The 18,031-nt window shown below is 38.4% G+C and overlaps 1 protein-coding gene across 6 annotated transcripts in view; it reads right to left on the bottom strand.

Annotated features, from left to right (window-relative positions):
• Positions 1 to 651: 651 nt before the first annotated feature.
• Positions 652 to 18,031, bottom strand: part of LOC140070873 (acylphosphatase-2-like) — a 31,775-nt gene continuing 14,395 nt past the window's right edge. For 3 of the 6 annotated variants that reach the window (XM_072117894.1, XM_072117893.1, XM_072117892.1), the window contains exons 4-5: positions 15,604 to 15,713; positions 15,012 to 15,135 (exon numbers count right to left, since the gene is read on the bottom strand). In XM_072117894.1, coding sequence (XP_071973995.1) covers positions 15,015 to 15,135; positions 15,604 to 15,713 — 231 coding nt within the window. In that variant the 3' untranslated portion in view covers positions 15,012 to 15,014. Of the gene's footprint in view, positions 804 to 1,747; positions 1,848 to 9,985; positions 10,126 to 15,011; positions 15,136 to 15,603; positions 15,714 to 18,031 lie in introns of those variants that run through there. The other 3 variants (XM_072117897.1, XM_072117895.1, XM_072117896.1) reach the window with 3 other exon arrangements.

Consider the following 18,031-nt stretch of genomic DNA (forward strand, 5'->3'; position numbering starts at 1 on the left):
AAAACCGTTATTATATTTTGATAGATTGGGAATGTTTGGATGCGGTGATACCTAATGTGATTTTTACTGTTTATTAATATTTATATCAGCTATGGAGCTATGGAGCTATATCAGCTATACTGGCTATGGAGAGGGCTCGCGTCAGCGTGCGTGGGGAAGGGGTTAAGGACACTCGACTTACAGACAACCCATAGTTACAGATAGACCCCTCTGACCTCTGGTGAAGCTTTCTGAATGCTTTACTATAGTCCCAGATTGCAATAATAAGCTGTAAGGTGTCTGTAATGAAGTTTTATTGATAATCCTTGGTCCCATTACAGCAAAAAAATGTTTAAACTCCAATTGTCACTGGGGCCAAATTTTTTTTTTGTCTGGATCTACCATTATAAAATATACAGTTTCGACTTACATACAAATTCAACTTAAGAACAAACCTCCGGACCCTATCTTGTACATAACCCGGGGACTGCCTGTACTGAGAAATATTTTGTGACATGTTAAAGTATAAAGGTTGGAATCTAATGTTTCAAATTGTACCAGGCTAGTGGATCAGTGAACTGTCTGTAGATCCCAGAACTATAAGTCTAATACGATCTTTCTTATTTTTAATATGACAACATCATCATGCTTCTATGTACTATATACCTTAAATGGAGGCATCTGAACACTCCCCCTGGAGCCTCTAAACATGACTCATCAAAGGCAAATTATCACTCTTCTCAGCTCATTTTCACATGACTTTGGAGAATATCTTTTTTGAAGATAAATGGGTAAAACTTCACATAGTAGAGGGAATTACAGATCTTCAAGAGACAGAAAAAAGCATACTAGTTATAATGCAGTCTTGGAAAGGACTGACATATAGACAGTGACAGTAAGCCCTAACAATAAATGCTCTTCCCAGCTGCCATTGCCTATTTCCTGACCCTAGGTGGTGGGTAGACAACTAGGAGATGTTCCCTCCCTGCACCAAAGTGCAAAACACAAAGACAGGAAAAGATAATAAAAAGAAATAAGAGACGTCAGCAGAGCCGGGTCTGAACCAAGAGGACAAAGGCAGTACAGAAACACAAGAGAAGAGAATAGTCAAAACACAAGCCAAAAATCAGAACACCAGGATATAAAGATAAGAATTACAAGATCTAGCTAAGACATTATTACAATGGTCGACAGAACTCTTATGTGATATTAGAGCCCACCCAAATAATGATTGGACCTGAACTCTGAGATATGGACCAAACAATGAGCAACATTATTTGTGGAGAAAAACCAACAGTGCACATCTTCATAAACACACAATCAACATTGTGATACATGGCGGTGGTGGCATCATGCTTTGGAAATGAATTGCTTAGCAGGGACTGGGAAGATGTTAAGATTCGATGAAAGATAAATAGAATAAAATCTTGGAGGAAAATCTGGGACTGACAAACTTTCAGTTGTCATTGCAGCTAAAGTTGTTCTGCATACTATTGGCTCAGGGGGGATGAATGCAAATGCATGCCCCACTTTTTCAGTTTTTAAGTTGAAAAAACTTGAAAAAGCATGTATCATTTCACAAATACTTGATACTTTGTGTTGCTTTATCACATGTGACTATAACATTTAACAATGAAGAAACATTCAAAGAGTATGAATACCTTACAAACCATTGACACAGACTATCATAATATTACTTGAAACACTACATCAACAGATAAGCATGATCTTTTCTAAGCTCTAAAAGTCTTCTTCTAGAATCAAATACCTTGCAGTAGGACCAACATTAGAATAAATAGAAGGACAAACACTTTTCGCTCCAGTGCTCCTGTTTAATGAGAAGTTCCTGGCTGCATTCCCTGTGATCCCTGTGTTGTAGGATACAGATCTTTGTTATGACGGTGCAGCCATCTGGACTGTTTCAGATCATGCAGTAAGCTGAGTCATTTATCAAAGCATTCAGGTGCATTAGACAAAACATCCCATTCATTTTCATTCCTTTTTACTGCATTTCCTAGAACTCAATTCAATGTAAATTCCTGTTATAACAACTGATCATATTGCTTTAGTTAAACTTTCTTATAGTGTTTTTATAACCTAAAGGATGAGAAAGTAACTCGGTATTCCTTTTAAAATAATTCACACCCTTCTTAAGAACAGGTCTGCCCTAAATCTGCAGGCCACATGTGAACCATCAAAGGCCTGTTTGGACACTCCATCCACACAAAGCCCAGCTGACCTCAATTCATAAATTTTAATTACTTATTCTCTTCATGCCATGATGAAGGATTTTTTCCGAAAAGCGTATGCATTTACGCTGTGTATGTCTGTTCTCCTATATGTTCATCTGCCTCTGTGAATTTTTAGAGAATATGAAATAAATTGCTATGTTTTTACTGACCCTGGATGGTTGTGTGAAGCTGGATCCGCTACATGTTTTTACTTATTCTCTTCTTGTTGCAGTAACATTTAGTCTATTATGCTGTAAGAGTAGATTAGGATATTTCCAACTAAACATAGGTTTTTTATGTGAACTTGTTTAAAAGTTTTTTAAGGTTCTTTTTCCACTTATCAATTCAAAGTATACAGTGTTCTTCAATATTTAGTCTGGTCATAAAGCCTAAAAATAGAATTAATACTTTCTAATTCCATAGGGAAATATATATGCTAACATGTTTTCTAGGGTGGGATAAGGAAAACAATGCCTCTTTTAGCTACCTTGACATCAAGCATTGCTTTTAAGATGCCCTATGGACATGATACAGGATTCAAGCCAAACCAGTCTATTTCAAAAGGAACAGATTCCCAACTGCAGACAGCCAGCATCGACTGACGTCACAGCTTGTGCGCCGGAGCATCACACGGACCTGCCGCTGCCAGTCCGAAGAGAAGACTTACGGGGGCGTTGGGAAGGTATTTACTTTCTTTTTTTATGAATTGGGCAAACTGCGCCTGGCTTTATTCTTGGGCAGGTGCTGGCTATATTGGGGAATTGCTGGCTGACTATTTTTAGGGGAAGGGGGCTGCCTTTCTATAGGCGCAGGCTATTTACAGGGGCAGGGGACTGGCTACATATTGAAGCAGGGGGCTGCCTATATACTGGGTCAGGTGACTGGCTATATACTGGGGGAATGCTGGCTGGTTATATACTTGGGGAGGGGGCCGGCTGGCTCTATATTTGGGTTAGGAGCTGCTGGCTATATACTGAGGGCAGGGGCTAGATGGCTATGGGACTGACCAGCTATATACTGGCTGTATACCAATGCATACCCCACCCTAGGCTTATACTCGAGTCAATAGGTTTTCCTGTTTTTGTGGTAAAATTAAGGGCCTCGGCTTATATTCGGGTCAGCTTATACTAGTATATACGGTATGTGCTCAACTGATAGGATAGACACAAATAATTATTTACCACTTCAGGGACAAGTTCAAGAGCTCTGTATTTTCTACTAATGTCTCCATTTTGAACCTGCCACTACCAATTTCGGCTTGTCCCAAGTCACCTTCTTCAGGATTTAACAACCAGGTATGCTTATGCTTTAGATATAGCCTCTTTTTTGACTTATGATTTAAAAACATAATCCATGGAAATCCAGTGCTCTCTTCAAAACATGAAAATTTTATTTTGTGACATAATTACATTATACAATTTTACATCGTAAAACCAAATAGGTTTACATATAGTGTTTTACAGATTATATTTTTGTGTCCTCTGTCAATACCAAGGTTATGAGTAATTCCCAAATGCATTACATTAGGCGAAAAATGGCATATCAACCTCTAATAACTTATTTCTTGTTACACTTATTATGAATGGGCTAATGACTCCATGCCTCTTTCCCGGTCAATTTTTGAAGTTCTCTTATGCTCTTCAGTAAATACTGATATCTTTGGACTATTTTTACTGTTTATTTTTTTTCATGACGTGAGACTTTCTGGGGGTGACATTCAATTTTCTGTGCAATGTGCTGGGAAGCTGTAAAGAATTTTATATGTGGTCCGTATGATTGTGGATATACCAATTTTTTTATAGTTTGGTGTTGTCTTAATACCTGTTAAATAGGATCAAAATTCTTGTCACACACATAACTTTTTCATACTTTGGTGTTCGTAGTTGGGCAGGATATACCGTATATTCCGGCGTATAAGACGACTTTTGAAGACAGAAAAATCTTCTGTCTTCTCTGGGGTCGTCTTATACGCCGGTAATCGTCTTATACGGTGGAGGTCGGGGCGCTGCATGGAGAGGGCTCACGGGCTGAGCCCTCTCCATAGCCGGTAAGTCTTTGCTGCATATTGCAGCAAAGGCTTACCGGTAACACCCGCGATCGGTGCTAGCAACGATCACGGGTGTTTTCACAGCGTTGGCTGCCGGCAAAGCTGCCGGCAGCCTCAAACAGTGGCGTACCGATCGCGGTACCGAGGCCCGCACCTGACCCCTGTGCTGCGCTGATAACTCGGCGCAGCACAGCGGGCAGCTGTTTTGAATTGTGACAGCCGCGGGCCTTTCCCTTACAGCGCACGGACTGTTCTGCATCTGGTCCGTGCGCTGGATCAGGAGGGCCCGGAGCTGTCACAATTTAAAATTTTAACGGCCCCCGATCCGCCCCTGTCCAACCCACCTTCCCACCCACCTCATCCATCGACGCTGGCACAGGCTTAATGACGCGCCTGCCTGCGCCGGGTCTGCTGAGGTCTGTGACCCGGCACCTGACCTGGCAGACACGTCATCAGCCGTCGCCTGCGCCGATCTTTAGAAGAGAGAGAAGGCGCGAAGAGGAGCGGAATAACTAGGTACGTTTTATTTTTCATTTTGCTTAAATCTATGGGGCCCTGTTTCTATTTGGGGGGGGGGGAGGCATAGGTGAAAGTTAGGAAATGGCTATTTGGGGGGGGGATATTACCTATGGGGGACATTAATCACGGCTACTGGTGGGGGGGACATTGATTATGGCTACTGCTAGGGGGGACATTAATCACGGCTACTGCTGGGGGTGGGGACATTGATTATTGCTACTGCTGGGGATGGGGACATTAATTATGGCTACTGGTGAGGGGGGGACATTAATTATGGATACTGGTAAGGGGGGGACATTAATTATGGATACTGGTGAGGGGGGGACATTAATTATGGCTACTGGTGGGTGGGGGCATTAATTATGGCTACTGGTAGATGGGGGACATTAATTATGGCTACTGGTGAGGAGGTGTTCAATGTTTTTATGCATACTGATGGTAATGTTGTTGTTGTATGCCTTATGTTTATGAGTGACAGTTTTCCTTCTGTATACCTGCATGTCATAAGAATTTAAATTAAAAAAAGGACCATGTTAAATTCAAATCTGTTTTTTTTTAAATTTTTACCGGTGTTTTGTATGCGTTGGAAAAGGGGTAGTCTTATACGGCGAATATATCTTAAACTCTATATTTTAGGAAAGTAGGGGGGTCGTCTTATACACCAGGTCGTCTTATACGCCGGAATATACGGTAATTGTCTGTGGGATGAGAAGATGTTTTCATTGACATTTCATTTTGACTGTACTACATTTTGTACAGTCAAAATGTATGGGTGGCAAAAACTAGCTGAAGATCAGACAGTTTGGGACATGGATATCTAAGATCTTTACGATTTTATTTGTTAATTTTTATATGTGTTCTAGGGAAAAGGGGATGGTTTGAACTTTTACTTTACTTTTCATAAAAACCTTCTTAAAATGTTTTTTTTTTAAAATATTATTTAAGGTCCCCCAGGGTACTAGATATAATCACAATAACAATACTGTATACTGTGGTACAACTATATTGTGTAATATTGTGAATATACTGCTTCTTTATTACCACCTATCTCCGAGTATAGCTTACAATTAGTAATAGATAAACCACCTCTATACATGGGGCAGATTATTACATCCACCATAATCATTGATCTTTTCGCATGCCACAAATATTTCCATAATAAAGTATATAAAGTATATGCAATATCAAATCTGTAATTATCACCGGACAGTTGTGCAGTACATGTACAGCATCTTGATCTCCCTTATGTAAAAGCTTACTTAAGGAAACTTACTGTGAGGAATCTACCATCAGAAGTAGGTCTGATGGTAGTTTCCTCCTGCCTGCTTCTGCCCTAATCTGTAATTTAATTATTTTGGAACCTAACTTAACTTGTTATAAACTTAAGTTTAGTAATGTGTAAATTAACTGCAGAGGCTGCTGGGGTGTGTACTAGTCTGGCTGGGCACTGGGAGCTGAGGCTACTTCATGCCCAGTAACCTCTGAAGTTAATTAACATATTATGAAAATAAAGTTTTTAACAAGTTAGGTTAAATTCCAGGATTATTAAAATGCAGATTAGGGCAGAGGCAAGCAGGAGGAATCTTTCATCAGATCTACTTCATGATTCCTCATGGTAGGTTTCATTTAAGTTAATGAAATCTCTACCAACTAGGAGTTGATTAAAAAAGCTTACATATAGATCCACCATGTTTTATCGGTAGAGATGGGCGAATCGATTCTAATGAAGTGGAATTCATTTCGACTTTCAGATAAACTGAAACTGTGGTTTGGTTTACGGTAATTCGTGGGAACAATTTTTCTTTTCCCCTTTATTAGCAAATTGGCTACAAGCACAATGTGTTACATAGGACACAGAATTCTCGGAAGAAGAAAGGAACACCCTTGATCACATGTGCAGACGTGTAAGCCAATCAGCGACCGGCAGGCTTATATGATGTCACAGCCCTATAAAAACAGACTCCCATTTGCAATCCCGTCATTTAACACTGCATGTGCTGTCTCGAGCTTCTAGCTTCTTGTTGATGGAGTGATTTTTGCTCAAAATCCAGGGTGTTTGTTTTGGGGGATCTGTATGCCCCAAATTTCAATTCTTTTTTGTTGCTAAAGTTAATATCAAGAAATCCATGTCAAATCAACATAGTTGCTGGAGTGATCTTTTCTCAAAGTCCAGATTGTCAGTTTTTGGGGTTCCGTATCCCCAAATTCCAATTATTTTTTGTTGCTAATGTAGATATCAAGAAATCCATGTCAAATCCACATAGTTGATGGAGTGATTTTTTCTCAAACTCCGGGGTGTCAGTTTTTGGGGTGCTGTATTCCAGTAATTCAAAATAGTTGATTAAACAATATGTCAGACAAAGAGGTGGCCGGTGGAGCAGGCACAGGTCGCAGCACAGTAAGGGGACGTCGTGGAAGGGGTGACTCTGCAAGGCCAGAACTGCCGGTGTCATCTAGCGACAGTGTGTTGATGAACAACCCAAAGGTTCTCAATTGGTTGACTAGGTCATCCACATCCTCCCAAATGACATCTGACAACCCTGGCCAAGAGTCTGTGGGTTTGTCAGATACAACCCTTAGTTGTCATGGCCCAGGAGCAGGTCAGTGGCCATCACCTGTCCTCAACCAGCCTCAGTCCTGTTCATTTCCACCTGCCTGATGCCACACAGGCATCACTTCCAAAATAACAACTGCAAATTATGCCATTTAGGCTTATTAATCATAAATAGGCTCAAAAACCAAACAGAAAAGGGATGCTGTAGACTAAAATATCAGATTTCTCTGTCAAACCAATCTAAAAGTTCCCGGGGATCTGTTAGGAATTGTTTTTTCGACTGTTGTACCACTCAAAATGTAAAAGGAAATGGCATGTAGTCTTGAATTTTGGCATCATTGGGTTTTTTAGATACTGAACAGCATTGTAGAAGTCTGGAAAAATTGTAATGTTCAATCCTGAATATAGAAGTTCCAGCATATTAGGACGGATTTATCAAACTGTCTGAAAGTCAGAATATTCCTAGTTGCCCATGGCAACCAATTACAGCTCGGCTTTCATTTTACCAGTGCTCATGAATATTTTAAAGGGGAGCTGTGATTGGTTGACATGGGCAACTGAGAATATTCTGACTTTCAGACAGCTTGATAAAGCTTCCCCAATATGTCTGTTTGACTACACTTTTTTTTATTTCACTGTTTTTTTAAAGTTTTGAACTTTTGTGTTCAAATAAAGGTATTATTTAAATGTAGAAGATATTTATCTTATAAAATGAATGAAATTAAAATTCATTGTTTCAGCAAAAACAATCACAACTTTTTCTAGCATTTTACCTGAGATCTTGACTTTTTTTTTTTTTACCTGAGATCTTGACATTTAATTATTCTTGCAAATAAAGCAAAATACTGCATGGATATCTTCCAGCCTTATCTAAGATTAACCAAAAAAGGGAGGAAAAAGCTTTTCTTTATAAATTAACCCTTATGATTATCAATTATCGGGAGTGGCATTTTTGGGCAAGTACCTACCTTCACAATATAAGGGTAGAAGTCCTGACAGATTCCTGGGAAATTAAGTATTTTAGCATTAAATGCAGCGTTCTTCCGAGATAATTATTCTGCCAAGGCGGCAAAATAATGGAGAATCTAAATAGGGAGTATACTCTAATAACTGAGTATTAAACAATATTTTTATAGGCTATAAAAATATCTGTAGACCTTACCCTCCCCATCATAATAGGAAGGCACACATGTGTGTCTTCCAAATCACTCCTACAGGCCTCTACGCTGACAGGTGAGTGGCTTAATTTTTCCTGATGGTTCTTGATATATACTTTACTCCCTCTGAATGTATTTATCTGGAATGCATTTGTTACAGATGGTCCATTATACTTTAAAGTATTATACACAACTATCCATGGGTTACATCTATATGTGGCTTTTAGATGTATAACTTATCTTACAGAATGAATTCCTATAATGTTTCCAGTCACTTGGAATATACACATTACAGTAAAATATTATTATATCTAAATAACAATCATACCTTTCTGGAACTATGTTTAAACATTCAGTGTTGATAATAATGTGAAATATAGTATTTATATATGCTATCTAATGTATACCCAAGAACTAAAGTTGCGTCACTACTGGCAGATGCCAGAAATATTGTCAACCAAGGGCAACTCTTGAGATTTATTTTTATCATCTAATAGAAAATAATCTATACCATCAGTATTATGAAAAAATAAAAGCAGCATGTCCATCTTCTTTACTACTATTTGTTCTGTTATTAAAAATGGTCTTTAGCCTAGACTGTTTACTTTGATGTAAAAAGCAGCAATTAGCACTATTTGGAGATGAAAACTGCTGTCAGATATTTAAAAAGTATATTCTCATAATATTCGTATATCGATAAAGAGGCATAAAAACTATTGTTTAAAAGGAAGCTCTCATCAAGAGCCCTGTTTCTGGCTCCCCCGTGTCCCCATAGAGAAAAGTGTGAACACAACCACTGGCCGCTCCCATAGGACTAGGGACACAGCTCTGCATACAGAAAGGTAAACTTTGATCTAACTTATCTTTTTTTTAGAAAAAGCCAGTTTTACTCTAAATTCCCATTGGCAATGTGTACACTATTCTATATGGGGACACGGGGGAGCAAGAAAATGGGCATCTGATGACAGGTTCTTTTTAAGGCTTTTTTAAGCTTTTTCACAGAAATTCAAACCCAGTGGGATGCCGTTTAGAAATGTATATCTTTTTCAATAGTGTTAATTAACACGCGTCTTCTTGTAGTTGATCACGATGTAAGTTATAAGTTACAGTTATGCAAGCTAATGATTAAATTGCACCATGTTGCTGCCATAATAATAATAATAATGTATTTTCGTTCTTCTAGCTGCCATGTCATACTATTCACTATGTCACATTCTGGTAAGGGGATACAGTTATCAGTTGTTAGCACTGACCTAACATGAATATGGCTAAGCAGTTGGAAAAAAATCCAGTTGTTCCTGACAAATCACACACATATTTTTTGTGACCTTATGTTAACAACCATGATGTTATGCTGTGTAGCCCTAGCCTTAATGTTTGAAGAAAATCCCTGTATATGAATGAAGACTATTAATGGAACATTTTTTAGTTGTTACTGTGTGCAGCACTTTGAAGATAAAATTCGGGTCAAATACACTTTATTCAAACGTTGATTCAAATCTTTATTCAAATCTTTTTTCAATTTAGTACTTTGTTTTGAAATTTGTGTATTCCAGATCTTGTATCTGCCTTTCATTTAAGAAAACAGCCTTGTCAATCCGGGACATTGGACTGCCTATATCTCTCAGCCAATTTTTCCTAAAAAAAAAAACAAAAAAACTTTGTAAAGTGAATAAAAAAAGATAAATAGGTGGTTATCTATCATAGATTTTTCTGGGCTTTTTTGGCGTACAAAAGGCTCAAAAAAGTTGCATTGGGGGTTTTTGGGACTTTTCAATGCTAAAAATTCTTACATGGTTATTTCGACCACTTCATTATTCTGGCGTAGACATAGTACTACTGCTAGCACAACACTGTACAAAGCCAGATTCATGATTTGGGACTTTTGAAAAAAGTCCGATAAAAAGTCTCATAGTTACTCCAATCAGCAGCACATTGCTCCGCTAAAAGTCACTTACAGGATAAAGTCCCCAAGATAACAATGTTATGTATCAGATGTGTACCCCTAACACAAATGACCATGTTGTTCCCCCTGCATATGTCAAATGTAGACTGGGACCTCTTAAATTATAATTGATATTATGTTCCTTAATTAAATTATATACTCCCTTAAGAAAAATCATAAGGCTTTCAAATTATAACATACATATACAGATGCTTCCAGAGGTAGCATTAATGGCAAGTGCCAGTTTTATTCCTTGAAAAATCTGTCTTTCCTCTGGTGAGAAAGCACCACACAGCAGAATTGGAGAGGAAACCATAAAGCCAATAGAGAGGACAATGAGGAGCTATGCCCTCGCGCATAGATTCACAAACTATGTATGTCATATATCACTATATTATTATACTGAACTTTATCATTGAGACCAAGATTAACGGAGAAAATGCAGATCATTTCCGCAGGTCGCTGAAACGAGGGTCCGAGCATGACCGTTCCGCTCCATTCATCTCTATGGAGCTGACGGAGGTCGCCAAGCATGGCAAAACTCAATGTGACGGTCTGGTGTTGCTTTGGTGCTAGTAAAGTGTGAGATTTGTACAAGGTCAAAGAGATTTTTAGTAAGAAAGTTATCACTCCATTTTGCAATGTCATGCCCTACACTGTGGACAGTGGCTGATTGGAGCCAATTTCATCCTACAACAGGACAATGATCCAAAGCCCACCTCCAAATTATACATGAACTATTTAGGGAAGAAGCAGGCAGCTGGTACAGGCGGTCTCCTACTTAAGAACACTCGACTTACATACGACCCCTAGTTACAAACGGACCTTTGGATATTGGTAATTTATTGTATTTTAGTCCTAGGCTACAATGATCAGCTGTAACAGTTATTACAGGTGTCTGTAATGAAGCTTTATTGTTAATCCTGATTCTTATGACAACCCAACATTTTTAAAATCCAATTGTCACAGAGACCAAAAAAGTTCTGGCTGGGATTACAATGATAAAATATACAGTTCCAACTTACATACAAACTCAACTTAAGAACAAACCTACAGACCCTATCTTGTATGTAACCCGGGGACTGCCTGTATTCTATCTGTAATGCAGTGGCCTGCCCAGTCACCAGATCTCAACCCCATTGAGCTGTTGTGGGAGCAACTTGATCATATGGTCCGCAAAAATGAAAGCAAAGTTTGAGGGAGAAAATTATTATTTCAAATGAAAAAAAGAAATGAAAAACTTGTCAGTGTCTGGAATATATTTTCTATTCATTTTGCAAACACAAAATTGTCTGGGTGACCCCAAAACTTTTTGGCATTAGTGTATATAACTAAAATCTGACAAAAGTAAAAAATAAATGAGATTTCTATGAAAATGAACAAAAAAAAGAGAGAAATTGCTGTTTCAACATTGCTTTAACATTTTTTTTTAAAACTGAGAAAACAGGACTGGACAGAAATGAGGGTTCCCTATTTTGTTGCACAACCTTTTACGGCAATCACATGATTTCTGTAACTGTCAAGGAGACTTCTGTATCTCTTAACAGGTATTTTGGGCCACTCCTCATGAGCAAACTGTTCCAGTTGTCTGGGTTGTGAAGGAGTCTTTTTAAGATGGCATGGTCAATGTTGAGTGTGGTACACGCCATGTAAAGAAAAAAAACATTGAGAAGCTGTAGGCTCTATATGCCGGCAACTGACTAATTAGAGGACTAACCTTGATTTATTATGTGACTTTGTTACACTTTTTCAGGGGTAACATCCTTCATGCCCAGGCTTCTTTCATGAGTTATTTATTTATTTATTTTATTTCTGTTGAAGCATGGTCGAAAAGCAATCTCTGCCATCATTCATTTTCATAGAAATTTTATTTATTTTTTTGTCAGATTCACGTTATTTCTGTGACCAACGTGGGTCATTCTTTCATTAAACGAGGGGTACAAACAATTTTGTCTATGGGTATATATGTATATATGTGTATATATGTATCCTATATACTTGAGTATAAGCTGACCGGGTATAAGCCAAGGCCCCCAGTTTTACCACCAAAGACTGGGAAAACCTATTGACTCGAGTATAAGCCATGGGTGGGAAATGCATTGGTCACAGCCTCTCAGTATATAGCCAGCAAGCCCCCAGTAGTATATAGCCAGCCCCCAGTAGTATATAGCCAGCTAGCCCCCTGTAGGATATAGCCAGCCCCCTGTATATAGCCAGCCCCCTGTAGTATATAGCGAGCCCCCTGTAGTATATAGCCAGCCAGCCCCTGACTGAGTTCACCGTTGTCTGAAGACAATGCACTGTGCCGCGATTCATTAAGATCGTAGGCCCAATTTCCTGCATCTGTCGCTTCCCCACGCAGGTCCGCCGGAGTTCATCATCTTCGTCCCGGTGTATGTAAGTGCATTGGTTGCGACACAATTTTAATCTTAAATCCTGCACTCAGTCTGAATCAGTCAGATCGTCCGACGGCCTCCCAGCCCCCAATTTCTGCACATGAAAGCCACCGCTGAGCCAAAATCCGATCACATGCGACCTTAGTTAAATACCTGTCACAGCGGCGCAAATCCTGAAAATCCGACGAACGTGCGTTCTGTGGACCCTTAGTAAATAAGCCCCACTCTGTTCCTTCTGTGATACATAGACACTGAGTGCCTGGCGGCAGCAGCGTGAGGAGTGTAAAGTTACTGGTAAATAAGTTCTTTCTCAAAGGAGGGGGAGACAGGCACAGCAGTTCTAGTGTGTTGTGCAATAGCAGAGATGTAGGAGAGCTGACTGTGTCATTGTGTGTAATCTCATGCATCTCATGGATCTCTCATCTCTGATCTGTTTCATCTATCTTTCTTTGTGTTCAGAAGGTAAGTGAAAATGTATATAAACATGTACCCTGATAATCTAACCACATTTTCAGCTCACAGAACTAGATGGATCATAATGTGTCTGCTTAGAGAGTCCCCGCCCACACTCTGGAATTTTGTACTGACCATCGCTGAGTGATAGGAGCTAAAACAGCAATAAAACTGTGTAAAATTGCAACGTAAAAGGTTAAAAATGATCTTTTTTTGTAAACATCACTAGGGGTTTGAAATTTGAGAATTTTCTTTCATGGGAAAACCCCTTTAAAAACCATGTCCATTTTTTTTTTTTTAGTTTTTATTGCTCACTCCCCACCTATAAAAATCTATAACTTTTTTTTAGTTTTCCATATGAAGAGTTGTGAGTGGGCTTCTGTTCTACGTAACAGAAACTCATAGCGACGGTATTTAATATGTGTACTGGAAAGCAGGAAGTAAGTTCTAAATGCAGTGAAATTGATTAAAAAAAATACATTTGCACCATTTTCCTGTGGGCTTGGATTTTATGGCTTTCACTATGCATCTAAGATGTTTACTTTATCCTTTGGATTGGTACGATCACGGTGATACCAAATTTATATAGGTTTTATAATGTTTTCATACATTTCATTTACAAAAATTAAAACCTCCTGTACAAAAAAAAATCTTTATTTTTGCCGTCTTCTGGCAAAATACATACTTCAGTGTACAGAGCTATGTATAGTGTCTTTTTTGCAAGATGAGATGATGTTTTTAATGCTACCATTTTGAGGACTGCACTGCGTTTCAATCACTTTATATTACATTGTTTATATGTTTTCCTTTACAAAGTTAAACGCCAGGAATTACCATTATTATATTTTGATAGTTCTGGGATTTATGAGATGCAGCTATACCTAACGTATTTATGATTTTTACAGTATTTATAGGGTAAGGGGGATGTTTTGAAATTTTAGGTTTTTGTTTGTTTTTTTTACTTTAACCCTAGGTTGTCTGATTGATCTTACCATATACTGCCGTATAGCAGTATAGCCATATAGTATATGGGGATTTTACTGATAATGCATTAACGAGTGATCAGATGCTATATAGCCTCGGGTCCTGATGACATCACAGAGAGCAATTATCGATCATTAAAATGCCCAGCATGTCCCCACTCATCAATAAAATGCCCAGCATAGCCCCCACTATAATGAAATGCCCAGGATTTCCCCCTTTATAATGAAATGCCCAGCATGGCCCTCTTTATAATAAAATGCCCAGCATGGCCCCTTTATAATGGGGTTAAAAGGGTTTGCCCATGAAAGAAATTTGTAAAATATTAATCTTCTAGTGATGTTTACACAATAAAGATAATTTTTAACCCCTTTACTTTAAAATTGTACACAATTTTATTGCTTTTTTAGCTTCTATAACTCAGTTATGGTGATTGTAAAATTCCAGAGTGTGGGCAGGGAATCTCTAAGCAGACACTTTATGACTTTTCTGTGCTATGAAATGCTGTGTGCTGACAATGTAATTATATTAACAGGGTTTATTTACACATTTATTCAGTTTCTGAACATTCTATAGTATCTGACACACAGAAAAGGAGAGACGAGACAGATCAGAGATGAGAGTTGATGCGAACCACAAGATAGATATAAAACACAATGGCAGTCTCAGCTCTGCTAACTCACCTTTAACACACACAGAATCAGCTCTGCTATATGTCTCCCTCCTGGATAAAGACCTTATCTTACCTTTAGCTAGTAGAACAAGTTTTTGCACACTGCTTGCTGGTAGGAAGTGTCTGTGTCTGAGCTGGTCTTGTAATGCAGGTGGAAGGCGAAGAATGCAGAAAGCAATGCATTGTGCAGACAAGAGAAGCTATTCATGAGAAAATTCAGACGATAGTCAGAAGGTTTCCAGTTGCATTCAGGGGCAACTAAAATTGTAAATGCCTGGACTGACAGAGACAGCTTGGAATTATATCTGTGAAATGCTATATTTTTGTTAAAAATAGTGAATAAGTTATTTTGTTATCCTGAGTATAATTAAGAATCTTTTCTTTGTGGGAATAACCTTTTTTTAAAGAAATGCTCAGCATGGCCCCCTTAAAAATAATAAACTTATATACTTGCCATAAGCTCTCCCCACAGCTCCTCTTCTTCTCATGGCTCCTCCTGGCAGTGCGGTCAGAGGTACGTCTGTGCACTCTGACCGTGTACACACTCACGTGCCAGGTGGCGACCCTGTTTCTTCCACTGTGACCGAGCCACTTAACCAACTGTAGTTTAAAGTGTTACTGCATAATAATTTACAAAATATGGTTCCATCGAAATGATGTGTACGCACATTTTTTCCACTTTTTCTTTTGATCCCTGGACTTGTCCAGTAACAGTTCCATGTGGAGTATTTTTAACCCATCCAACAACAGCAACATGTTTGGCTTGGTCTTCTGTATACTGCAAGTAAAGACAGACAGAATAAAATAGGCTATAAAAATACTAATATTAATTATAATATTTATTTATATATTGCCAACATATTCCTCAACTTGAAGAATAATTGGCACTTCCGATGTGATTATAGGGGTTAGGCACCGTTTCTTTTCAAAGCTTGCATAGAAATAAAATATGGAGGAAAATCTTATCTTAAAAATAACCAGAAAGAGCTTCAACAAATGGTAATATTTTCATAAGCTGTACTTGGTTTTGCAACTACAGGGGCCCCCAGATAAGAAGGCTGTCTGACAGTATATACATATGGGTGTGTAAATGTATGGATGTGTATATTCTCTATATGTGTGTATATGCGGTTTCTGTTTGTATATCTAAGGAGTATATTCTGTATGTGTGTCTTTAATCGGTACTGTACATTGGAGTTTGAGGAGTTAAAGCGTAACTGTAAAGTTATAGTGATTTCACCAAAATTATTATATGTGAATTCCCATTTGAAAAAAACCCAGAATGATACCTACTTTGTCCTGCTTACCTTTTTCTTTCCAAAGTTATGGCATTTTCTGTTCTGAAAGTGTTTGACAAAAATCTTTCTCACCAAAGGCGAAGTGGGCGGAAACTTACGTCTGTTTGTCTATGCCCTCAAGCTGAGGTCAGTTAGCTTGCCCACAGATCCCATGATGCCTTGTGTTCTCTCTCAAAGTAATTTAGCATTAAATTAATTTTGTTTTTCACAAGTAAATCCACTGAACACTGCACATACAGGATGTATATGTTGGCAGCTTCCATCACATGGAGGAGCAGGGAACATATAATAAGTGGAAGAAATCCAAGAACACCAGTTACATGAAGTCTATGCCTGTGCTGTGTGAGCACTAATGGTTAATAGCCATAGCTGATACTGCTCAAGACAAGGTGGGGAAATTAGCAGCACAAGGTGCAGAGAGAGACAGAGAAAGTTCTGTAGAATCACAGACTGGGATGGAGGAACTGATAGGGAGCAGAGGAGATCTTGTACCTCATTATTCTTTGTAGGAGACATCTTTATTCACTGTCTTGGACAAATCCAGCTCTGAAACATATGCTGTCACATTACCTCCTCCCCTGTGAGCAGGGAGGAGCTGATCCTCCCCTCCCATAAAACCTACTCAGAAACAAAATATGGATTTGCGGGGTTTATCAGCGCATGGAGAGGAAGCAGACATTGCAGCACTGAGGTTATCTATAGCAAGGAAACTGCTGCAGGTAACAAATATAATAGGCAAAGTTGTTTAAAATGCCAAGAAAAAAAGCATTTACTGTTAATCTTTAACCCCTTAACGCCGAAGCCACTTTTCACCTTCCTGACATGGAACATTATTTCAAATCTGCCCTGTGTCACTATAAGTGGTTATAGCTTTGGAACGCTTTAACAAATCCAAGTGTTTTTGAAATAGTTTTCTCGTGACACTCTGTGCTACACGTTAGTTGAGAAATTTTTGGTGGTATGTGTTTATTTATGAAAAAAAAACAGATATTTGGTGAAAATTTGGAAAAAGTCTCGATTTTTGAAATTGAAAATTATCTACTTTTTCCATACGTAGTCATAACTGCATGATAACTAACATTAACTGAATGTCTGCTTTATGTCTCCATGGTTTTTTATGCATTCTCTAATTTCTGTAAGATGTTATGGGGTTTTGAACTACGATTTCTCAAATTTTCATAAGTAACGGACTGGCTGTGCATTTAGTCGTGGAAGGATTCTCCGAGTACCAGGAGGTACATGAAAAATAAGGAGACAAAGAAGCGCTGGCCTCGTGTTATAACGCAAAACAAAATGATCAGTGGCTAGGTTGGAATAAACCTCACTTTAGGTTTTATTGAAGTTAAAAAGGCGACGCGTTTCGGCTCAGCACATGAGCCTTCATCAAAATTACCTTTTTAACCTCAATAAAAACCGCAGACTATATTGCCTTTGGTTATCGGGATTTGTTTTCCGTTTGAGTGCCGGACTCCCTCCTACGGTTATATTGAGTCTTTCCTATCAAATTTTCAAAAAAAACACAAAATCATGGTTTTGCAGGACCTGCTTAGATTTGAAGTCAATTTATGAGGCCTAAATAAAAGTAAAACCCCATAAATTACCCCATTATAGAAACTACACCCCTTAATGTATGTAAAACAACTTTCATCAAGTTTGTTAACCCTTTAATTATTTTACAATAAAACTAAATCGGATACAATTTTGAAATATACATTTTTTTGGCTAAATGAATGTGTTTTTCAAAAAATGTACAAATTCTCAGTGGATAAAATACCACAATGCTCTACAAAGTTTGATA

This window comes from Engystomops pustulosus, chromosome 7 (assembly GCF_040894005.1).
Source record: "Engystomops pustulosus chromosome 7, aEngPut4.maternal, whole genome shotgun sequence".
Lineage (NCBI taxonomy): Eukaryota > Metazoa > Chordata > Amphibia > Anura > Leptodactylidae > Engystomops > Engystomops pustulosus.